This window comes from Myotis nattereri, assembly GCF_964212035.1.
Source record: "Myotis nattereri genome assembly, chromosome: X".
Lineage (NCBI taxonomy): Eukaryota > Metazoa > Chordata > Mammalia > Chiroptera > Vespertilionidae > Myotis > Myotis nattereri.
Window position 1 is genome coordinate 21,154,586 of NC_138078.1, and position 20,884 is coordinate 21,175,469.

At 38.7% G+C, this 20,884-nt stretch overlaps 1 protein-coding gene across 1 annotated transcript in view; it reads left to right on the plus strand.

Moving 5' to 3' along the window:
* Positions 1-20,588, plus strand: part of IL1RAPL1 (interleukin 1 receptor accessory protein like 1) — a gene marked incomplete at its 3' end in the record, with an annotated part of 1,430,596 nt that extends 1,410,008 nt beyond the window's left edge. The window contains exons 9-11 of the mRNA XM_081115397.1: positions 3,605-3,748; positions 19,259-19,429; positions 19,870-20,588. Of these exons, the coding sequence (XP_080971523.1) occupies positions 3,605-3,748; positions 19,259-19,429; positions 19,870-20,588 (1,034 nt within the window). The remainder of the gene's footprint in view (positions 1-3,604; positions 3,749-19,258; positions 19,430-19,869) is intronic.
* Between the last annotated feature and the right edge of the window lie 296 nt (positions 20,589-20,884).

Genomic DNA, 20,884 nt, shown 5'->3' on the forward strand with positions numbered 1-20,884 from the left:
TATAATTTTTCTCTAATTTATACATACTCAATTTTTACAAGTTGAAAAAAAAACTATATAGAGACCAATATTATAAATTCCATCTGAAGGAAATGAGAACTCTCCTTACTGGATTAATAGCATTATGTCCTAGGCATGTTTTTCCATGTTTCTAAAGGTATTTGACTAGATAAGGGTGCGTAAGACATGTTGGATGCCCAAGCCCAGTGCCAGGCCTCCAGAATCAAAGAGTGTGCTTGGGGGCAACACAGAAGAACCCTTCCCTGCCTGGGAAGTTATCTACAGCATAACAGCTGTCCTGACTTCCATTTCTCTTTACAGCTTCTCCCCACATAGAATGTAGGTTAGACCTTACAATGGCTCTTTAAAATTTTTTTCAAATAATTGAAGTACTATTCACATAATAAAATGCATAGATCTTAAGCGTTCAGCTTAATAAGTTTTGACAAATGTATATACTTCTGTATCCAACCCCCCAAAAATGCAGAATATTGATTGCACCCCAGAAAGTTTTCTCTTACCACTTTCCAATAAATGTTATCATAACCCATTCACAAAACAATCATTTTGTGATTTCTATAACTGTGCTTAATTTTGCCCTGTTCTTAGACTTCATTTAAATAGAACTGTACAAAAAAAAAGATATTATTTTATATCTGGATTCCTTCACCTAACATCATTTGTAAGATTCACGCATGTTGCATGTATCTGTAGTTTATTCCTTGTGCTGCTGTGTATGTTCTAGCATATGGACACACAACAGGTTGTTCATTATCTCCTGTTAAAGAGCATTTGGGTTGTTTCCAGTTGTGGCTACTTTGAATGAGACTACTCTGAACATTCTTGTACGCATCTTCTTGTTGACATCTGCTTATATTTCCTTTGGGTAAATACTTAGGAGTATAACTGCTGCTGATAGGATGCATTCATACTTAACTTCGTTAGAAACTACTTCAGATTTTCTAATATAGTAGTGCCATTGAGCACTTCCACTAGCAATGTTTGGGAGTGGAAGTTAAGCATTCTCCATTAGGTTTCCATTTTTTTTCCTCCCAAAAGAAATTTTAGAGTGATCAATTTCAACTGTTTAATGGGTTAACTTAGAAAAAAAAGAATGAATCTTAAAAGGAACCATAATCTCCCATCATAATCAGTGTAATTTAAAGCAGATTTTTCTGATGCATAAATTAGCCTACTGGCATGTTAGAGCATTATGCGGGCTTCTTTGTGTGGTGGAGTTTAACACACATAGAACAAGTTTTGAGAGAACAAGACTCATTGGACCCCACAGTATTATCTACTCACTTATCCTTTCTTTTCACATACCATTGGGAAAACATTATGCTGAATAGCATTTTATATTTCATTTTTGGTATTTTTGTGGTACCATTTTATATTGTCTCTCACAAGAGTCAACAGATAACACTGTCTGATATTTATAAATCCAAAATATTAAATTTCCTGGAGGTACTTTTCAGTATTTCACACTTCATATTAATTTACTTAGACCCTAAAAGATTTAATAGTTCACTTTATTTTTCTTTCTTAAATTCATGAAATCCAACCACTTTTTCTAATATTTTCTTCTAGTCCTTTTTAATTTTAATAAGAGCAGGAAAACACACTTGATTAAACAGTAGTTATATGTGTTTGTTTATTAAACTGTTGACTTAGAAATGAAGGACTAGAAAAATTACAAGTATGGCTGAGGTTTTTCTGCAATGCAAACACACACACACACACACACACACACACACACACACACAGTCCTTGTGAGAAAATGATGGCCACACTTTTCAGATTATTTATCACCAATACTGCACTACACCCAGGATGATTTCACCCCATTACAAAATCTCAGGAATGATCTTGTAATCCAAGAGTAGTCATCACTACAAAACCATACATTAAATTTCCCAATCTAAGCCTATTATAAAATTAGATAACCCTCTAGTGGTATCTAAATTACAAAATCAAAAATACCATTATTATAGAGACATAATTTCAGAAATATTTATCTTTAGTTGTAATTAATGAAAATAGTACTTGTCAAGGTAGTTGTCAACTGCAGTGAACAATGGCTACCCATCAGTATGGACAACATATAGACTACAATGATCAAGGACACATGAATGCAAAGGCAGTAATTTAAAGTGAGTTTCAAAGTCTGTGGAGTCTGCTTTAATGTGTAAATGCAAGTAGCCTTGAATTTGTTACAATATCCATGAATTCTAAAGAAGAAAAAAGTTCTAGCCGGTTTGGCTCAGTGGATAGAGCATTGGCCTGCAAAGTAAAGGGTCCCTGGTTCAATTCTGGTCAAAGACACATGCCTGGGTTGTGGGCTCCAACTCCAGTAGGGAGTGTGCAAGAGGCAGCTGATGAATCATTCTCTCTCACTGATGTTTCTATCTCTACCTCTCCCTTACTCTCTGAAATCAATAAAAAATATATTTAAAAATAATAATAAAATAAAGGAGAAAAAAGAAGTGAATATTTTATCCTGAAAAAAGTTGATAATTTTTTATGTAATGTAGACATTTAATCAGAATAAGAGAACTTGTGTACAGTGAATAGCAAGAAAATATTTTTTTTTGTTTTGATAGAATGTAGTAACATGTGAGTAGCCTAGTGAAAGGAAAACACTCCCAACATAGTCTGGTGTAACATCTACTAGGTGGACTATTTCTTTAACCCTAGTAAGCATGCAGCCCCCAAGACTATGGTAGACCACACTAGCACCACTTTATTCAGAAAGATGTAGGACAGAAGTCATTGCTCCTGGCAAGAGACAGCAGACAATATTGATTAGATGGTATACCCAACACTCTCTGAAACAGTTCACACTGCCCCTCAGAAACTGTGTTTTTTCGCTCATCTCCCTTTAGTCCCAGCCTTCAAGTGACAGCTCAGGTGAGAAGGATAAAGATTCACATTAGGGCAAGCCAGTGTGGCTCAGTGGTTGAGTGTCAATCTATGAACCAGAAGGTCAGGGTTCAATTTCAGGTCAGGACATATGCCCTGGTTGCAGGCTCAATCCCAGTGGAGGGCGTATAGGAGGCAGCCAGTCAATGATTATCTCTCATCATTGATGCTTCTCTCTCTCTCTCTCTCTCTCTCTCTCTCTCTCTCTCTCTCTCTCCCTTCCTCTCTGAAGTCAATAAACATATTTTTTTAAAAAAATATTCAGAAGTCATCCTGGCTTAAAAGCTTCATATCAACAGAAATCAACTCTATAAGCATAGCTATTAGAATTCTTACAAGGGTTTTGTTTATATATGAGTTATTTCACTCAGGCAAGCCTAAAATTATTTTTTTCCAAACAGGTATTTATAATTCTGTCAGTCCAAATGCAATCTAGGAACATAGGTTCATTTTTACCACAAGCAATGTTGCTTAGCAACAGTTATCATGTACCACCTCATCTGGTTACCAAGGAAACAAAGCTAGAAAGTTATTGAAAGGCCACATTTTCATGCAAAAAGGAAAGGGGATGTGTTAATGCATTGCCCACATCTGGTCTCATCCACAAAACTGTGAAATCAAGTTGAATTTATGATTTTGGGTATGAATATGGTATAAATCTCTCTTGTGGTGTTTTTCCTAGAGCTGATGTACACAGTTGAACTTGCTGGAGGGCTAGGTGCTATCCTTTTGCTGCTTGTTTGTTTGGTGACCATCTACAAGTGTTACAAAATAGAAATCATGCTCTTCTACAGGAATCATTTTGGGGCTGAGGAGCTGGATGGAGGTAAGATGAGTTCCCTCTTTTAATGTTTTTCTGAATATTCTTATTCGTTTCTGTCTTTGTTTCACTGAGAGAAAAGACAAGTTAACTTCGTTAACCATTAATAAGAGCTTTAGAATCCTTCAGTGTTCAATTTGTAACTTCATTTTTTTACATGGAACTATATGTGTGATTCTTTGGAGCCAATAGGTATTTTCCTCTGAAAATTGTAAAGCAACACCTGCCCTCTTTTGAATTGTATTCCAAACACCACTTGTGAATTATAAGTGCTGATTACAATGCTATCAGAGTATTCATTTTCGCTCACATTGTAATCAGTACTGAAAGGCCAGCTTTACTTTTCTATATAGGTAAGGAGTGTCTCTTTTAATTGTGTTCCCTAGCCTGCTAGTTTGAAGTGAATCTCAATTTGTTCCTTATTTAAACTGATCAGTTATAATAAACTGTACTGAATATTTTAGAATTCACCCAGCAATCTTTTTAAGCCTGTTTATTTAGCTATAATTAGGCAAGCTAATTTTTATTCTAAGTGTGGACCAACAGATAGGAAAGTGCACAAGCATATTGTTTTCATAATTATACATTTATTAGTTTTACTCAAATTGGACAAGTAAATATTATTTTCATAGAAATGGTAATTGTTTTTGCCTCTGGTCAGTCATAAATATGTGTATAATCTAAGAGGAATTTAGGTTGCTAAAAATTGAGCTCTTTAAACCACCTATTAGAGGACTTAAGTCTTTTTTTCCTTTTTGGTCCTTTGAAAATGGTTCCTATATAAGATAAATTTGCAATACAGGAAGCATCTGCAAATTGACAATAAATAGTTCAGATGATGGTTTCTCGATGATATTTATAAACTTTTTTTCATTAACTGTAAGCTTTACACTAAATAGTACAAAGAAAAAATGCCCATGGTACCACATTTCCAGGTCTTTTGGAAGAAATCACCAGGTAGAAGTATAGCTTGCCAGACTTGTGAGGAGGAGCAGTTCATTTAGCATCCTTAACACTCCTCTCTATTTTTTTTTTGTTTTAAATATATTTTTATTGATTTCAGAAAAGAAGGGAGAAGGGAGTTAGAAACACCAATGATGAGAGAGAATCACTGATCAGCTGCCTTTTGCACTCCCCACACTGGGGATTGAGCCCGCAATCTGGGCATGTGCCCTGACCAGGAATCTAACCGCGACCTCCTGGTTCATAGGTTGATGCTCACCCACTGAGCCATGCCAGCTGGGCTTTAACACTCCTCTCTATTTAACCTCCCCTTTCCATTAGGGTAAAGTCTGTGCTGCAGCAAAACTGTATTTTTTTTTCTTTTAAGTGCTAATTTGCCTGTTTCTTCTTTGTTCCTAATTTTCTTTCCTGTTTATACAAATTATTCATATTTTTGCTACTGCTTTAAAGAGATATGAGAAAGGTGTCAATGTCAGAGCTGTTATTGAATGGGTACCAAGCAATGTGCTAGGCATTCTTAAAATCATTCTTGCTAAACCTCAAAAAATTCTGAGGCCAGTTATAATCTCCATTTTATTGATATAGAAACTGAGGCTCCCAGAGGTTAAATAACTTACTGAAGAAAATATCACCAGTATTATGGTCCATGGCCAAGATGGGATTTGAAAATAGGTCAATTTCCAAAGCCTTTATTTTACTGAACACTGAATCCCTATTATTTTCAACCCTATAAAAATTTATTATGTTCAGTATAATCTAAAGATCCACTATTATTAACACAATAGAAGATACTTGGAAAAGCAGTTTACTTAAGCAAGTCTCACTTTATCTATTAACCCTATTTTTAATATATTTATTTTGTGTTCTAATGACATGAATGATGTTACCCAAACTATCAATTTCTAGTATGTTTTTTAAAATTTGAATTCTTTACTGTTGAAAATATTACATGTCTCCTTTTCCCCTCTAGTATGGTTTTTATTTGTCATGTTCTACATGGTAGGAGATTCTAATGGTTTTAGATGCCTATGAGCCTTAGTCACATCCCCTTGGATCCGTCAACACATGCTGTTGTGGTTGAATGATTATCTGCTCCGTCAGTGGCGGAGAATTTCTCTGACATCATCAAATTCCCATTTTCCTAGCTGTCCCTCAAGTCCTTTCACCTTCCAAAGAAATAACTGTTAAGAAGAGACACCAGGCTTTTCATATTCTTTAGTTGGCTTCTAACAAAGAAATGCAATTTGAAAGTCAAAGCTGAGCAATGTCTCCCTTATCCTGACCACCTTTTCACCTCCTCTGAAAGGGAAATACATAAAATACTTTCGGAAGTAAAGGAAGGCCAAGAGTGTGAAGAAGAACAGGAAAAGAAAGTTTAGCTAATATTTTGAAGTAATGCCTTACTATGGTGACATAATAATAGCAAATTCATTGACTGTTTATTGAATATTTATCAAATAACAACCGCAGTGTTGACTACTTTATTGATACTCAGAGAATCACACAACCAGAAAGACAGAATATAAACTCAGGTCTAAAACACTCCAAATCCCAACTATTTCAGCCACTGTGTCAGAGTAGGAGAGGAAATATTTGGCATTAGAGACACATTCAGCCAGTTCCTTGTAGGTTATTACAATAGGCATTGCCTGGCTCTATCAGTTCTATATCAGGATTCCAAGATAGAACATGTTTGTTCACATTATTCCGTGTCCCCCTCTAACCTTACACTTTGTTGTTGCCCCTGAACTTGGGCCTTGGCATTTCTCTTCTGATTCTGCAACACTCACCTTTCTGGATCATATTTACAACTCTATCTTTAATTGTTATGCACGGATAACTCCTTAATCCCAGTTTCCTTGTTTTAGTATCATTTTGGTTACTAGGAAGACCAGGACGCATAGGGTAGTGCTGGCACTTGTAGGGAGAAAACCAATGAGGCCAAAGAACCTGTTAAATCACACATGACTCCATAGTGCAGAGTTTTATTTTTTGGTATTTTGCTCCATACTTCATCTGGTCTTCCTTTCTTCCTTCCCTTCTATCCACTGAACTGTTCAAATAACCCTATTATTATTAAAGAGATGTAATAATATATGCTGTAAGAAATTGGGAAACACAGACAAGCAAAACAAAATCCAGCACATTCCTGCCCTGACTGGTTTGGCTCAGTGGATAGAGCGTCGGCCTGCAGACTGAAGGGTCCCAGGTTCAATTCCGGTCAAGGGCATGTACCTTGGTTGCGGGCACATACCCAGTAGGGGTTGTGCAGGAGGCAGCCGATCCATGTTTCTCTCTCATTAATGTTTCTAACTCTCTATCCCTCTCCCTTCCTCTCTGTAAAAAATCAATAAAATATATATTTTTAAAAATCCAGCACATCCCCACCAATCATGGGTCACCATTATTAACACTTTAGCACATGTCCTTATGGCGTCTTCCAGATGTGGGGAAGACAGTTGTCACATGGGAGATTTATCTCTCCTTATGGGGGTAGGTGGTGGGGACAGAGACATCAGAGTGTTCTTGCAATTTCTTAAGTAACTTTAATTCAAAATAATCAACATGCCATTGTGGGATATCTTGGGGCAAAATAATCAAGCCTGGAACAATTTCCCACTAGATACTCTGTAGGGATCAGATGTGTCTCTAAATTATGTTAATTAATTGTATCTCTTGAATAGCACTGATTTCATGATGGAGGGTCTGTTTCCAATATCCATTATACTTCGTAAAAAGCTGCTAATTTTAGCAATGAAACTTGATTTCTAACATCCATTGTACTAATTAATGAAGTATCTACTTTTGATCAGAAATAAAAATAGTTGATGTGCTTGCAGTGCTGCCTCTAGAGCAAGCATGTCAAACTCAAAAGCTAACACGGGCCAATTAACAAGGTTTAAGTTTATGTGGACAAAAAAAAAAACAAAAGCTTCAATTTTCATAGAAACGTAGGTTTATTTCAATAGAGACATGCTGAATACAAAGGGCTGAAATAAATGAGTCATCATTAACATAAAATAATAGAACATTTTAATAAAAATTAATATTTTTCTTGAACATTAACTTACCAGACACTGAATAACTGCACAAATGAATAAGCGTAATGCAAATAAACCTATTTTTCTTGTTCTCAGAAAGTGAAATATTTCCTGTTGCACACACCAAACAAGTCAGTACAAGACTAATGACATGGCAATCAGCTGCTAAAATATTCTCTGCTAGTATTAGTGGAGAGAAATGGTGTGCCTGTGCATAAGGTGCGTAAGGGAAATGAATGCAACATGATTATAGTAATCAGTAATTAGCGAACACTGTAGTTTGTTATTAATATATAGAGACCTGGTGCACGAAATTCCTGCACGGGCAGGATCCCTAGGCCTGGCCGGTGATCAGGGCTGATTGGGGCCTTCCAGCTGCCGGGGCCTCCCCCAGCTGCTGGCTGGGGCCTTCCTTTGTTCCACACCACCCCCTGGTGGTCAGAACACGTCATAGTGAGCAATCAAACTCCTGGTCTCCAGGTTGAACTCCCAAGTGGAAACTTTGCAATATATATATATATATATATATAATGTATAACAGGATGTTATAAAAATTAAGTTATGAAATTTTTTTTAAATATATTTTTTATTGATTTTTCACAGAGAGGAAGGGAGAGAGATAGAGAGTTAGAAACATCGATGAGAGAGAAACATCGATCAGTCGCCTCCTGCACATTCCCCACTGGGGATGTGCCCGCAACCCAGGTACATGCCCTTGACCAGAATCGAACCTGGGACCTTCCAGTCCGCAGGCCGACGCTCTATCCACTGAGCCAAACCGGTTTTGGCATGAAATTTTTATTAAAACATTTCTTACATACCATTATATTGGCTGGGCCGTAAAAATATTTGTTGTGGGCCAAATGTGACCCACAGGCCACGAGTTTGACATGTTTGCTCTAGAGTGTTGTCTTAGTCTAATTAAATGCTAGCTGACCATCCTGAAAAAGACAGCTTACTATCTCTAGAGCAGAACTTATACTAACACAGTATCTCATCATTTTTGCTGGAATAACTATAAAGAAAACAATTATTGTAACATCAGACTCTTTTGCTCCTCCCTGCCTCTGCCTGGGGTTTCCCTTCCACTTTAGTTTAAGAGTTTGTATAGATGTAATCCTTTCTTCCTTCCTTTCTATTTCTCCTCCCTTACTGTCTCATACAGGTTATATTTTCTCCCTAACTTATAAAGATTTTCCTCACAAGTCTAAGAGCTACTTATTTTCTCCTTCATTGCTTCAAAAATGGCACTATAGACACATTATGATTGTCCTTTTTCACTTTAAGAAATGAGCACTTACTAGTAAATGCTTACTACTTGTAGAGCATTGTGAATTCCAGATTCCTTATCTCTCTTCTATGAAAGGAAGGCTGAAAGTAATGAAGAAAAGAATTATTACTTCCAAAATTTTGCAAAGATGTCTAGATTCTATAACTGGCTCTACAAATGAAAAAAATAGCTATTTAAAGAAAAACAAAGTTCTAAACTTATAGGTAGTCTAATAATAGAAGAAAACAGCAAGTAACAACTCTTACATGATTATATTGGCAAATGTCAGTAAGGTACTACATAAGTTTTCTTTAGGAAGTAACTTATAAGAACAGGCTTAAGAATTCATTTTGAGGCGAGGATCTAATTCTAGACAAATGACACTATTTTATGTTTGTTTTTCTCAGAGTGCAAACTGTTCTGTTTTTATTTTTATTTATATATCTCTGACTATGAAGGGTAAGGGGCATGCTAACTCATAATGATAGAACAAGCTTAAAAGAAGCTTGTTTTGGCAGGCTTGTTACAAGCTTATAAATTGCTAATACAATTTGTATTTTCAAAAAGAAGAAAGAGATCTCTAGTTCTACTTTGGGAGAAAATTTAAGGTAATCAATCAATTAGTTGCTTTGCTATCTTAAGTCAAACAATGAGTCCAGTAGAATTTTCTCTTTCAACTGACTGAATTAACTACATAAATATATAAATGAGTTAGAATGCCCTAACTCATTTTGTCTAATACCTGTCATAACTCCCAAAGTAGAACTAGAGATCTGTTTCTTCTTTTGGAAAATAGAAATTGCCTGCATGTATATAAGCACAACCAATAGACACAAGACACTATGGGAGAGCGGGTGAGGGCAAGGACTGGAGGGTAGGGGAGGAGGCCGGGAGGAGGTCAATGGGGGGGAAAAGGGTGACACATGTACTACTATTTGTAATACCTTAAACAATAAAATAAAAAATAAAGAAATAGCTAACACCCATCTGCTCTTCTGAAATTAAATTAAGAGATATTACTTGCATGTACATGTAATATCAAATACTTTCAAATTTCAACTAAATTTAATATCCTAATTATAATATGAAGGAGAGGTAAAAGTAAGTTATGTCATCCCATATATGTTTTAATAATACATAGGTCTCAGGGTATGAACATATATGGTAGGGATTTGAAAGACCACTGATGTTGTGGACACTAGAAGGAAAACCAGTCAGTCATTGTGAAAAGTAATAACAACCCTGCCAGTGTGGCTCAGAGGTTGAGTGTCAACCTATGAACCAGGAAGTCACAGTTCAATTCCCAGTGAGAGCACATGCCCGGGCTGTGGGATCAATTCCCAGTGTGGAGTGTGTAGGAGGCAGCCAATCAATGATTCTCTCTCATTATGGATGTTTCTATCTCTCCCTCTCCCTTCCTCTGAAATCAATAAAAATATTTTTAAAGTAAAAAAATAAATAAATAAATTCAATTGCATACAAAAATTTTGTACTTTTACTTTCCTCCCCCCACATTTTATACTATTGTTGTCATACTGTATATATTTTATATTGTATGTTCATTAAAATAAATTATTTTAGCTACAATTATTTTTAATATTAGTTTTTGAACTTTTGTACTAGAGATGAAAGTTATTTATTTACAAACCATCATAATAGTATTAGGGTATTCTGAATTTTACCATTGAGTTTTGTATTTTTATGTTTTCACGTTGATACTTAGTGCCCTTTCATTTTAACTTGAAGAACTTTCTTTAGCATTTCTTAGAAGCCAAGTCTAGTGCTGATGAACTCCCTTAACTTGTGTTTCGGAATATCTTTATCTCTCCCTCATTTCTGAAGGACACTTTTTCTGATTTTAGTATTCTTGGTTGGATTTTTTATTTTATAACTTTGAATATTTCCTCCCACTTTCTCCTGGTATGCAAGTTTTTACAGAGAAATCCACTGATAGCCTTATGGGGGTTCTTTTGTATGTGCTGAGTCATTTTTGTTAGGCTGCTTTTAAAATTCTCTCTTTGACATCTAGTATTTTGATTATAATGTGTCATCATCTTTGGTTTGATCTTGCTTGGGGTCCTTTGAGCCTCCTGTATCTGGATGTAAATTTCTCTCCCAAGATTTAGGGAGTTTTCAACTTTTATTTCTTTAAATAAGCTCTCTGCCGCCTTCTCTCTCTTCTTTTCCTGGAACTCCCATGATGTGAATGTTAGTTGACTTGATGGTGTCCATAATTCACATAGGCTTTCTTTGTTTAAAAAAAAATGTTCCTCAGTCTAATTTCAAATGCTCTGTCTTCAAGTTTTCTGCTTTATTCTTCTGCACGACCAAGTTTGTTTTTGAAGCTGTCTAATTTTTTTCTTGTTTTTTGTTTGTTTGTTTGTTAGTTTTTATCCTGTTGTATTCTTTAGGTCTAGTATTTCTGCTTGGTTCTTTTTTTATTTCTATTTATTAAACTTCTTAATTTATTCATAATTGTTTTTCTGATTTTATTAAATTGTCCACCTGGGGTTTGTTTTTGTTTATTTTCATTTCATTGGGTTTCTTTAAGATGCTTATTTTGAATTATTTGTTCGGCAAATTGTAGATTTCCATTTCTTTGGGATTGGTTACTGGACCTTTATTATTTTCCTTTGTTGGTATCATATTTGCCTGATTCTTCTTTATTCATATATCCTTGCATTGGTGTCTGTGCATTTAAAGGAGTAAGCACCTTGTCTAGTCTTTACAGACTGATTTCAGCAAGTTAACATTTTCTCCTGCCTATTCCCCAAGCCAATGGGATTACCTCTAGAATTGCAGTCAGGCTGGGTTGTCACTAGTTTTGAGGCTGGATCTGTAGCAGGTCTGTTACAAGGAGCTCAGCTAGGCAAGGCTGTCTGATTCCTGGTTGGTGGGACTATCGTTGGTCAAATGCCCATGTCAGGGTCCACTCAGATGGGTCCCTGGGTGGACAGAATGGACTCTGAACCATAGCTAAGAGGACACATATAAAGGATGTCTTATTTGGCCATTTTAAGGGCATCACTTTTGTTCATTTTTTTAAAAAAATTTGTTTTATTGCTTAAAATATTACAAAGAGTAGTACATATGTCTCCTTTTTTCCCCCTTCTGTTCATTTTCTGTGGCACCTGGCAATCAGAATCTCTCAAAAGTCATGGGAAGGGTAAATCAATGACTATATTTGAGTTTATGAAGATTATTACAAACAGTGTGTACACCAGCTGTTTTCCATCTCTATGGTGAACATAATTATAAATGATAGTTTAAGTTTGAGAACATGCAATTTAGAGAATAAAGTGTAGACTAGGAAATATACCCTTGCACTATCCTGTTGTGACTATTTTTCAATTACAGTTGACATCCAACATTGTTTTGTGTTAGTTTCAGGTGTATGGCACAGCAGTTAAACATTTATATAATTTGCAATGTGATCCCTCAGGTAATTCTAATACCCACCTGGTACCACACATAGTTATTACAATATTGTTGACTATATTCCCTATGCTGTACTTTACATCCCTATGACTGTTTTGTAGCCAATTATTTCTTAATTCCTTCACCTGTTTTTCACCCATTCTCCAACCCTTCTACCTTCTGGCATCCATCAATATGTTTTCTGTATCTATAAGTATGTTTCTTCATTTCATTTGTCCTTTATATTTCACATATAAATTATATCATATGGTATTTGTGTTTATCTGCCTGGCTTATTTCACTTACCATAATGCTCTCTAGGTTCATCCATGCTGTCTCAAATGATGCCTAGCTAGTTTTGAGCTATTTATAAATTTGAGTTGTCTTTAAGAAATCACAAACGTATTCTTTAAAAAAACTTGACATAATTTTGTTGTTTTTACCTATCATTATAAAAATGTCATTTTTTAAAGTTTCTCCAGTACATGAAGCTCATACAGATTATTCAATATATGTTCTTACAGATATTTTTAAAAAAATATTTTTTTATTTATTTCAGAGAGGAAGGGAGAGGGAGAGAGAGATAGAAACATCAATGATGAGATAGAATCATTGATGGGCTGCTTCCTGCTTGCCCTATCTGGAATTGAACCCGCATCCCAGGCACGTGCCCTGACCAAGAATCAAACTGTGACCTCTTGGTTTATAAGTCAACACTTAATCACTGAGTCACACTGGCCGGGCCAGATATTTTTAAATCTAAGAGATGTTACCCAAGATTCATCTTCAGCTGGTAATTGAGAAAAATGAAGATTCCTTACCCATATGATTTCAAGTCAGAATATATTGGCGAATTTAGTATGGTATTTGTCACAGTTTTGGAATCTGATAACTTTTAAATTCAGAGTTTGATTTTGGTAGTAAATAAACGCCTACCCATCAATGCACTGATGTAGACTCTTGGGAAAGAAAAGAATTGCTATCAATCAAGGGTTTCATTGATTTGAGGATGCTGATGCAGCTGTTTGCAAGGGGCTTTTTAGTCACATTTACTCCCAGGATAATCTGCATGGGAGCAATTTCTTTTTATCTAAGTGTTATTGGCTTAAATGCTATAAATTAATCCTTCCTATCTAATAAAAGAGAAACATGGCAATTAGCATACGACCGCTACCCTTCCCATTGGCTAATCAGGGCAATATGCAAATTAACTGCCAGCCAAGATGGCGGCCAGCAGCCAGGCAGCTTAAAGTGAACATGAGGCTTGCTTGCTTCAGTGACGGAGGACTCCAAAGTTCCCTGCCTGCCGCTGCAGGCCTCTGAGCTGCAACTCTAAGCAACTATGTTACAAATATAGAAGCTAAACCAGGGATGGGCAAACTTTTTGACTCGAGGGCCACAATGGGTTCTTAAACTGGACCGGAGGGCCGGAACAAAAGCATGGATGGAGTGTATGTGTGAACTAATATAAATTCAAATTAAACATCATTACATAAAAGGATACGTTTTTTTTTTTTTTTAGTTTTATTCATTTCAAATGGGCCTGCTGGGGTCCAACCCCAGCGGGTCCAGGGGTCCCCAAAGGTGTGGATGGAGTCGGCGAAGAAGGAATGACAAGGAGGCAGCGTTCAGTTGATCAGCAGCCTAGCCAGGATCTCTAGCCAGAATCTCCAGCCAAGTTCTGGTCTGGATCTCCAGAGAGGTTCTGCTTAGGATCTCCAGCCAGGTTCTGTGTCCATGTTCTCTTGCTAGGTTCTCCAGGTTCTCCAGCCAGGTTCTGTAGCCATGTTCCCTCGCTAGGTTCTCCAGCCAGGTTCTGTCCAGGTTCAGTCACCAGGTTCTAGTCAGGTTCTCTTGCCAATTTCTGTAGTCAGGTTCAGTCCAGGATCTTTTGCCATGTTCTCTCCAGCGAAGTTCTTCTGTCTGTAGGTTCTGTGTAGGTTCTGTCTTCTTCCTTCTGTCTTCTTAGTTCTGAGTTCTAAGTTCTGTGTGTTGCTGTCTTGTTACATCTGTATTTATACCAGTTGATTCAATCCTATCAATCTCTATTACAAAGGTTAGGGCGTTTCTTATCTCCATTCCAGGGAGTAAAGATTATGTAGCTTAAGCATGATTGTTCATAGTTAAAGTGATTAATTACCTGCCTGGCACTTAGTTAAGAGGTTTTATTCCCTCCCTAACTTCAGGGGAAAATCCCTACCTGGGGAAACAACCTTTCTCAGAGACCTTGGTTAAAACACATAGTGCCAAGAAGGTGAGCAAACATATTAAGAACAGTATGCCATATATGCCAGGTTCCTTGAAACAGCAAGCATGGACCGGCTCCCGGCACGGGCCGGATCTGGCCCGCGGGCCGTAGTTTGCCCACTGCTGATAAACAAAACCCCAGAAACCTGCTTTAGTCCATCAGGCTTCAGCCGGCAGGATCGCAACATTGTTTCAAATACAGAAGGTAAACAAAGGCCAGAAACCTGCTTTCAGCAGTGGAGACCTAAGAGTTGGAGCCAAGCCTCAAAACTAAAGCTGGCCCAGAATAAAAAAAAAGAAAGAAAAAAAGGAGCGGTTGGGAGCTTCAGTCACCCACCAGCCTGAAAACAGCACTCAGCCCCTCACCCAGACTGGCCAGGCACCCAGTGGGGACCCCCACCCTGAAGGGTGTGTGACCAGCTGCAAACAGACATCATCCCCTCACCCAGGCTGGCCAGGCACCCCAGTGGGGACCCCCACCCTGATCCAGGACACCCTTCAGGGCAAACCAGCTGGCCCCGGGATCAGTGTGACAGGGGGCAGCGCCCAAACCCCCTGATCGCCCTGCGGCTCTGTGTGTGACAGGGGGCGGGCCACAACCTCCCTATCTGCCCTGCTCTGTTCCTGACAGGGGAAGGTGCCCCAACTCTCTGATCAGCTGTGCTCTGTGCCTGATAAGGGGGAGCTCCCCAACCCCCTGATCAGCCCTGCTCTGTGTGTGACGGGGTGCGGCGCCCCAACACCCCCCCCCAAGGGCCCTGCTCTGTGTGTGATGGGGTAGAGCCATAACCTCCCCATCAGCCCTGCTCTGAATGTGAGAGTGGCAGTGCTCCAACCCCCTGATTGACCCAGCTCTGTGTGTGACAGGATGCAGCGCCACAGCCACCCCCCACGGGCCCTGCTGTGTGTGTGACAGGGTAGAGCCATAACCTCCCCATCGGCCCTACCCTGAGTGTGACAGTGGCGGTTCCCCAAACCCCTGATTGGCCCTGCTCTGTGTGTGACAGGGTGCAGCGCCTCAACCCCCCTCCCCCACGGGCCCTGCTCTGTGTGTGACGGGGTAGAGCAATAACCTCCCCATCGGCCCTGCCCTGAATGTGAGAGTGGCAGCGCCCCAACCCCCTGATTGGCCCTGCTCTGTGTGTGACAGGGGGCGGCGCCCCAACTCCCTTATCAGCCCTGCTCTGTGGGTGATAGAGGGCGGCGCCCCAACCCCCCCTCCACGGGCCCTGCTTTGTGTCTGATGGGGTAGAGCCATAACCTCCCCATCGGCCCTCCCCTGAGTGTGACAGTGGCAGCGCCCCAACCCCCTGATTGTCCCTGCTCTGTGCGTGAGAGGGTACGGAGCCCCAACCCCCCTGATGGGCCCTGCTCTCTGCGTGACAGGGGGTGGCGCCGCAACCTCCCCATCGACCCTGCCTTGAGTGTGATAGGGGACGGTGCCCCAACCCCCCAATCTGCCCTACCCTGACCATGACTGAGGGTGGCATTCCAACCTCCCGATCTGCCCTGCTCTGTGCATGACAGGGGGTGGCACCCCAACTCCCCAATTGGCCCTGCTCTGAGCCTGACCAGGGGCTGCACCTAGGGATTGGGCCTGTCCTCTGCCACCAGGGAGCAGGCCTAAGCCAGCAGTTCGTTATCTCCCGAGGGGTCCCAGAATGCGAGAGGGCACAGGCCGGGCTGAGGGACACCCCCCCACCCCCCGCCGAGTGCACAAATTTTTGTACACCAGGCCTCTAGTATGATATAAAGAGATAGACACCTGACTGAGGCCATAACAGCAATTCCTGAGGTTCATTTAAGCTATTGTAGTTACTGTATATATTACTCTAGGCAAGAGTCTATCCCCTCTGTGATGAAAGTGTGTATTTCTGCTATTTTATTGAGAGCAAATGCCCTGTCATGTAAGGACCAATTACCATAGAGCTGGAGCTACAGTGTTCATGTTTTGTGGTATTCTGGTTAATTACCTAACAGCTATCTGTAGCTCTTTGGTGTTTATATATCCTGTCCCAAAAAGAGTTCCTCAAAGTGTGGTCTCTCAATCAGCAATAGCATCACCTGAGAGTTTCTTATAAATGTAAATTCTCAGGACCTATTTTAGACCTACTGAATGAAAAAAACTGTATTTAACAAGCCCTCCAAATTGTGGTCATTTATGCTCAAGTATGAAAACCACTTTTCTAGAGAAGTTTACAGGGAATCTAAGGCCTTCCCTTGAGTCACAATGAGAAATTACATTTCAAGACTATTCAAAAGGAGTCTTGCTAAACTCCAGCTCCTCACCTCCTAGCAAATCCTTGCAGAGCCCATCTAGGCAGCATGGTGTGTGTACTACCAAAGCCTTCTCTCAAAGGAAATGGCCCAGGCCTTGAGAAAATCTATACACTGGCTATAAGATATAAGCCATGCGATACCCAAATGAAAGGGCATTCATTCATTTAATCATCTGATGTATTTGAGCATCTACTAAGCTCTAGTTACATTATCTGAGTCAAGAATCTTTTGGTCAAAGAAAGAAGATAAGATGTAAGCACAATAATGTAATATATGGGAAAAGAGATCACCCCACACTCAGAGACATCAAACTCAAATTCAAAGGAAACAAATTGCATATTTAGCTGCTGAAATTGACAATAGTTAGCCATAAATATTTTTCAGCTATCATAAATATAATCAGTGGTGAGGTTTGAAAAGATAAATTTTGTGACTCTATGTGGAATGGGCCAGAAGGAGAAGGAAGACCCACTAAAAATAATTATAACAACTGAAAACAAGTACAGCCTGACCTAGGATGGAAGTAGACTCAAAAGGGTTCTTACTAGTGAATGGCTATGAGATTGTTGGTAAATGAAAAGGGATAAGTGGAACATATAGATAAAGTTTGGAGACTAAATAAGATTGTTGTGTTATTAAAAGATCAGCCAAAGGACATGTATGCATGCATATAAGCCTAACCAATGGGCACAGACAACAGGGGGGTGAGGGCATGAGTCGGGGGGGGAGGGGCAATAGGGGGATAAAGACACATATGTAATACCTTAATCAATAAAGAAATTTAAAAAAAATAAAATTAAAGTGAAATAAAAGGTGAAGATGGGAAGCTTGTTATTTTGTGAGCAAGTTGAATGTAGGGTACATAATGAACATTCATTCAAATTAAGGGGCCCAAGTTATAGGTAGAACTAGAGGACTACTGGTAGTTCATGAGAAGAAAACAGAATTGGACATGTAAGGGAGACATCCACACAGAAGTGATTGTTAATGTTATGTGAAGAAATGAGATTTTTTAAGGGAAAGTGGGTTGAAAGAAAAATGAAACAGGATATAGAAAACATCTTGAGAAATTATAGTGTTTATGAGTTGGAAGAGAGGCATCCATGGAAGAGGCAGAGGAACCAGAAACAGTGTCATGTAAGCAAAAGTGATATCCAGCTGGAACTTACCAGTATTGGTGGAACAATTGTTACATTTCTTCTGAGTCATCAGTGCTCTGTTCTTATTGGTGTTCAGATTGATCTAGTTTTCAAATATTTTTAAGCTTAATAGGGCAAAGCTTAAAAAGGGCAAAGAATGAGGATCCAGTCATTACAAATCCTAGATTTGGGCAAACTTTAACACTTTATAGAACTTTCTGGTAAACTAGAACAGCTTCCAAGAAAGAAAATAGTATGTGAGTGAAATCATTCTACTATCTACAGTCTGGTTTAAGGAGCCCTCCCTCATAATAAAGACAGTAATTAGAACTGAGGTGAATTATGAATTCTGATATCACATCCTGAAAAGGACATTGATGAATGAGAGACTATCCAGAAGATAACTGACTTCTTGTTCTTAGAAACAATAAATGAGAAATCTGGGATGTTTATCTTAAAAACTTTGAGAGAAATTCATTGATGCATGATAATGTCATCAAATATTTGAAGGATTCTTATGTAAAAAGGGGGAAGAATGAGGAAAGGAACAGATTTTAGAACCAAGTTTTATTCATTTACATTGTAATTTTTTATTATTTTCAAACTGATTAACATGATGAGAAAATAATTTGACAGCATATTACATGTAAAATACAGTCCCAAAATCCAAGAACCAACTTCTGGTAAAAATAATCCACTGTCAAGCAACTCGTGGTTGTTTTTTTTTTTTTTTCTCTCTCTCTCTCTTTTTTTCAAAAGGGTAAAATGACTAAAGGCAGGATTAATTGAATGTACCACTATTTAGAATAAGAACACGCTATCCAAATATGTGGCTTTTTATAAGCAGCCAGGATTCTCTATGATGTGTGCATCAAAAATGATAGAAGTTAACATATTATTATTCTTTTCATTGATTTTTCTCCTACTGCCCTCACAACAGCAACAACAAAATGAAAACATGATCCCTTACACCTCCAAATTAGTTCCAGAATAGTTGGCATTATTGAATTGTTATTGAAAACTAACGAAGGCTTCTTTCATTCATCCCTTGGAAGTGAAACATTTGGAGATGTTTGTGAAAAGAGGTGAATGTTTTCATATCCTATTATTTCTTTTGTAAAACAGTGACTTCAATTTTACTCTGTAATGTTTTTGACAGACAATAAAGATTATGACGCATACTTGTCCTACACCAAAGTGGATCCTGACCAGTGGAATCAAGAGACGGGGGAAGAAGAGCGCTTCGCTCTTGAAATCCTACCTGACATGCTTGAGAAGCACTATGGATATAAGTTGTTTATACCAGACAGAGATTTAATTCCAACTGGAAGTAAGTGCATGTTTTCATTCGCATCTTCTTGTGTCTATCTGTGTAGTCATCATTTTTAGACAGAACTTGACCTTTTGGTTCTTCATTTCAAAAACTGTATGTGTCAGATTGTTAAGAAAGAAATGTTGTTATGTGTTCATCTGAAACTTAATTGTGACACCTCTGAAGTAGTACTTCCATCATTTTACAAAGCATTTCATTTTGATGAGCCCTAACATTTAAATAAACCAAATGAGAAATTTATGCCTGGAAAAATATTTCTAGCATTAAAATAAGCAAAGCCCCTACTCTATTCAAAGTGATCATTGGCTATTTTCATCTCCTCAAGATGTTACCCAACAAACACCAATTCTCATTTGATGTGTGAAAGAGAATCTTCCAGGGCTTTCTGGACCACATTTTGGATTTACTCATTCTGATCACTCTTTTCTCTTTTGTAGCATACATTGAAGATGTAGCAAGATGTGTAGATCAAAGCAAGCGGCTGATTATTGTTATGACCCCAAATTATGTCGTCAGAAGGGGCTGGAGCATCTTTGAGCTGGAGACCAGACTTCGAAACATGCTTGTGACTGGAGAAATTAAAGTGATACTAATTGAATGCAGTGAACTGCGAGGAATTATGAACTACCAGGAGGTGGAGGCCCTCAAGCACACCATCAAGCTCCTGACGGTTATTAAGTGGCATGGACCAAAATGCAACAAGTTGAACTCTAAGTTCTGGAAACGTTTACAATATGAAATGCCTTTTAAGAGGATAGAACCCATTACACATGAGCAGGCTTTAGATGTTAGCGAGCAGGGGCCTTTCGGGGAGCTGCAGACTGTCTCGGCCATTTCCATGGCTGCAGCCACCTCCACAGCTCTAGCCACTGCCCATCCAGATCTCCGTTCCAATTTTCACAACACGTACCATTCACAAATGCGCCAGAAACACTACTACCGAAGCTATGAGTATGATGTACCTCCTACTGGCACCCTGCCTCTTACCTCCATAGGAAATCAGCATACCTATTGCAACATCCCTATGACACTCATCAATGGGCAGCGGCCACAGACAAAATCCAGCAGGGAGCAGAATCCAGACGAGGCCCACACAAACAGTGCCATCCTGCCACTGTTGCCAAGGGAGACCAGTATATCCAGTGTGATTTGGTGACAGAAAAGCAAGGGACATCCTGTCCCTGGGAGCTTGAGTAGAGTCTGCAGTCCAGTGCCTGGAACTAAATCCTCGACTGCTGCTGTTAAAAACATGCATTACAATCTCTAGAACACGAGGAAAAACAGGGTCTTGTACATATGTTTTTTGCAGTTTCTTTGTAGCATCAATGTCTTGTTGTTTTACCACGTCTCTTACTCATTACATTTTTGACTTTGTTTTATATGTCACTGGAATTTGTAAATTTACATTTTTTTAAAGAAGAGACTTATGTGTAGATAGAAAACCCTTTTTTG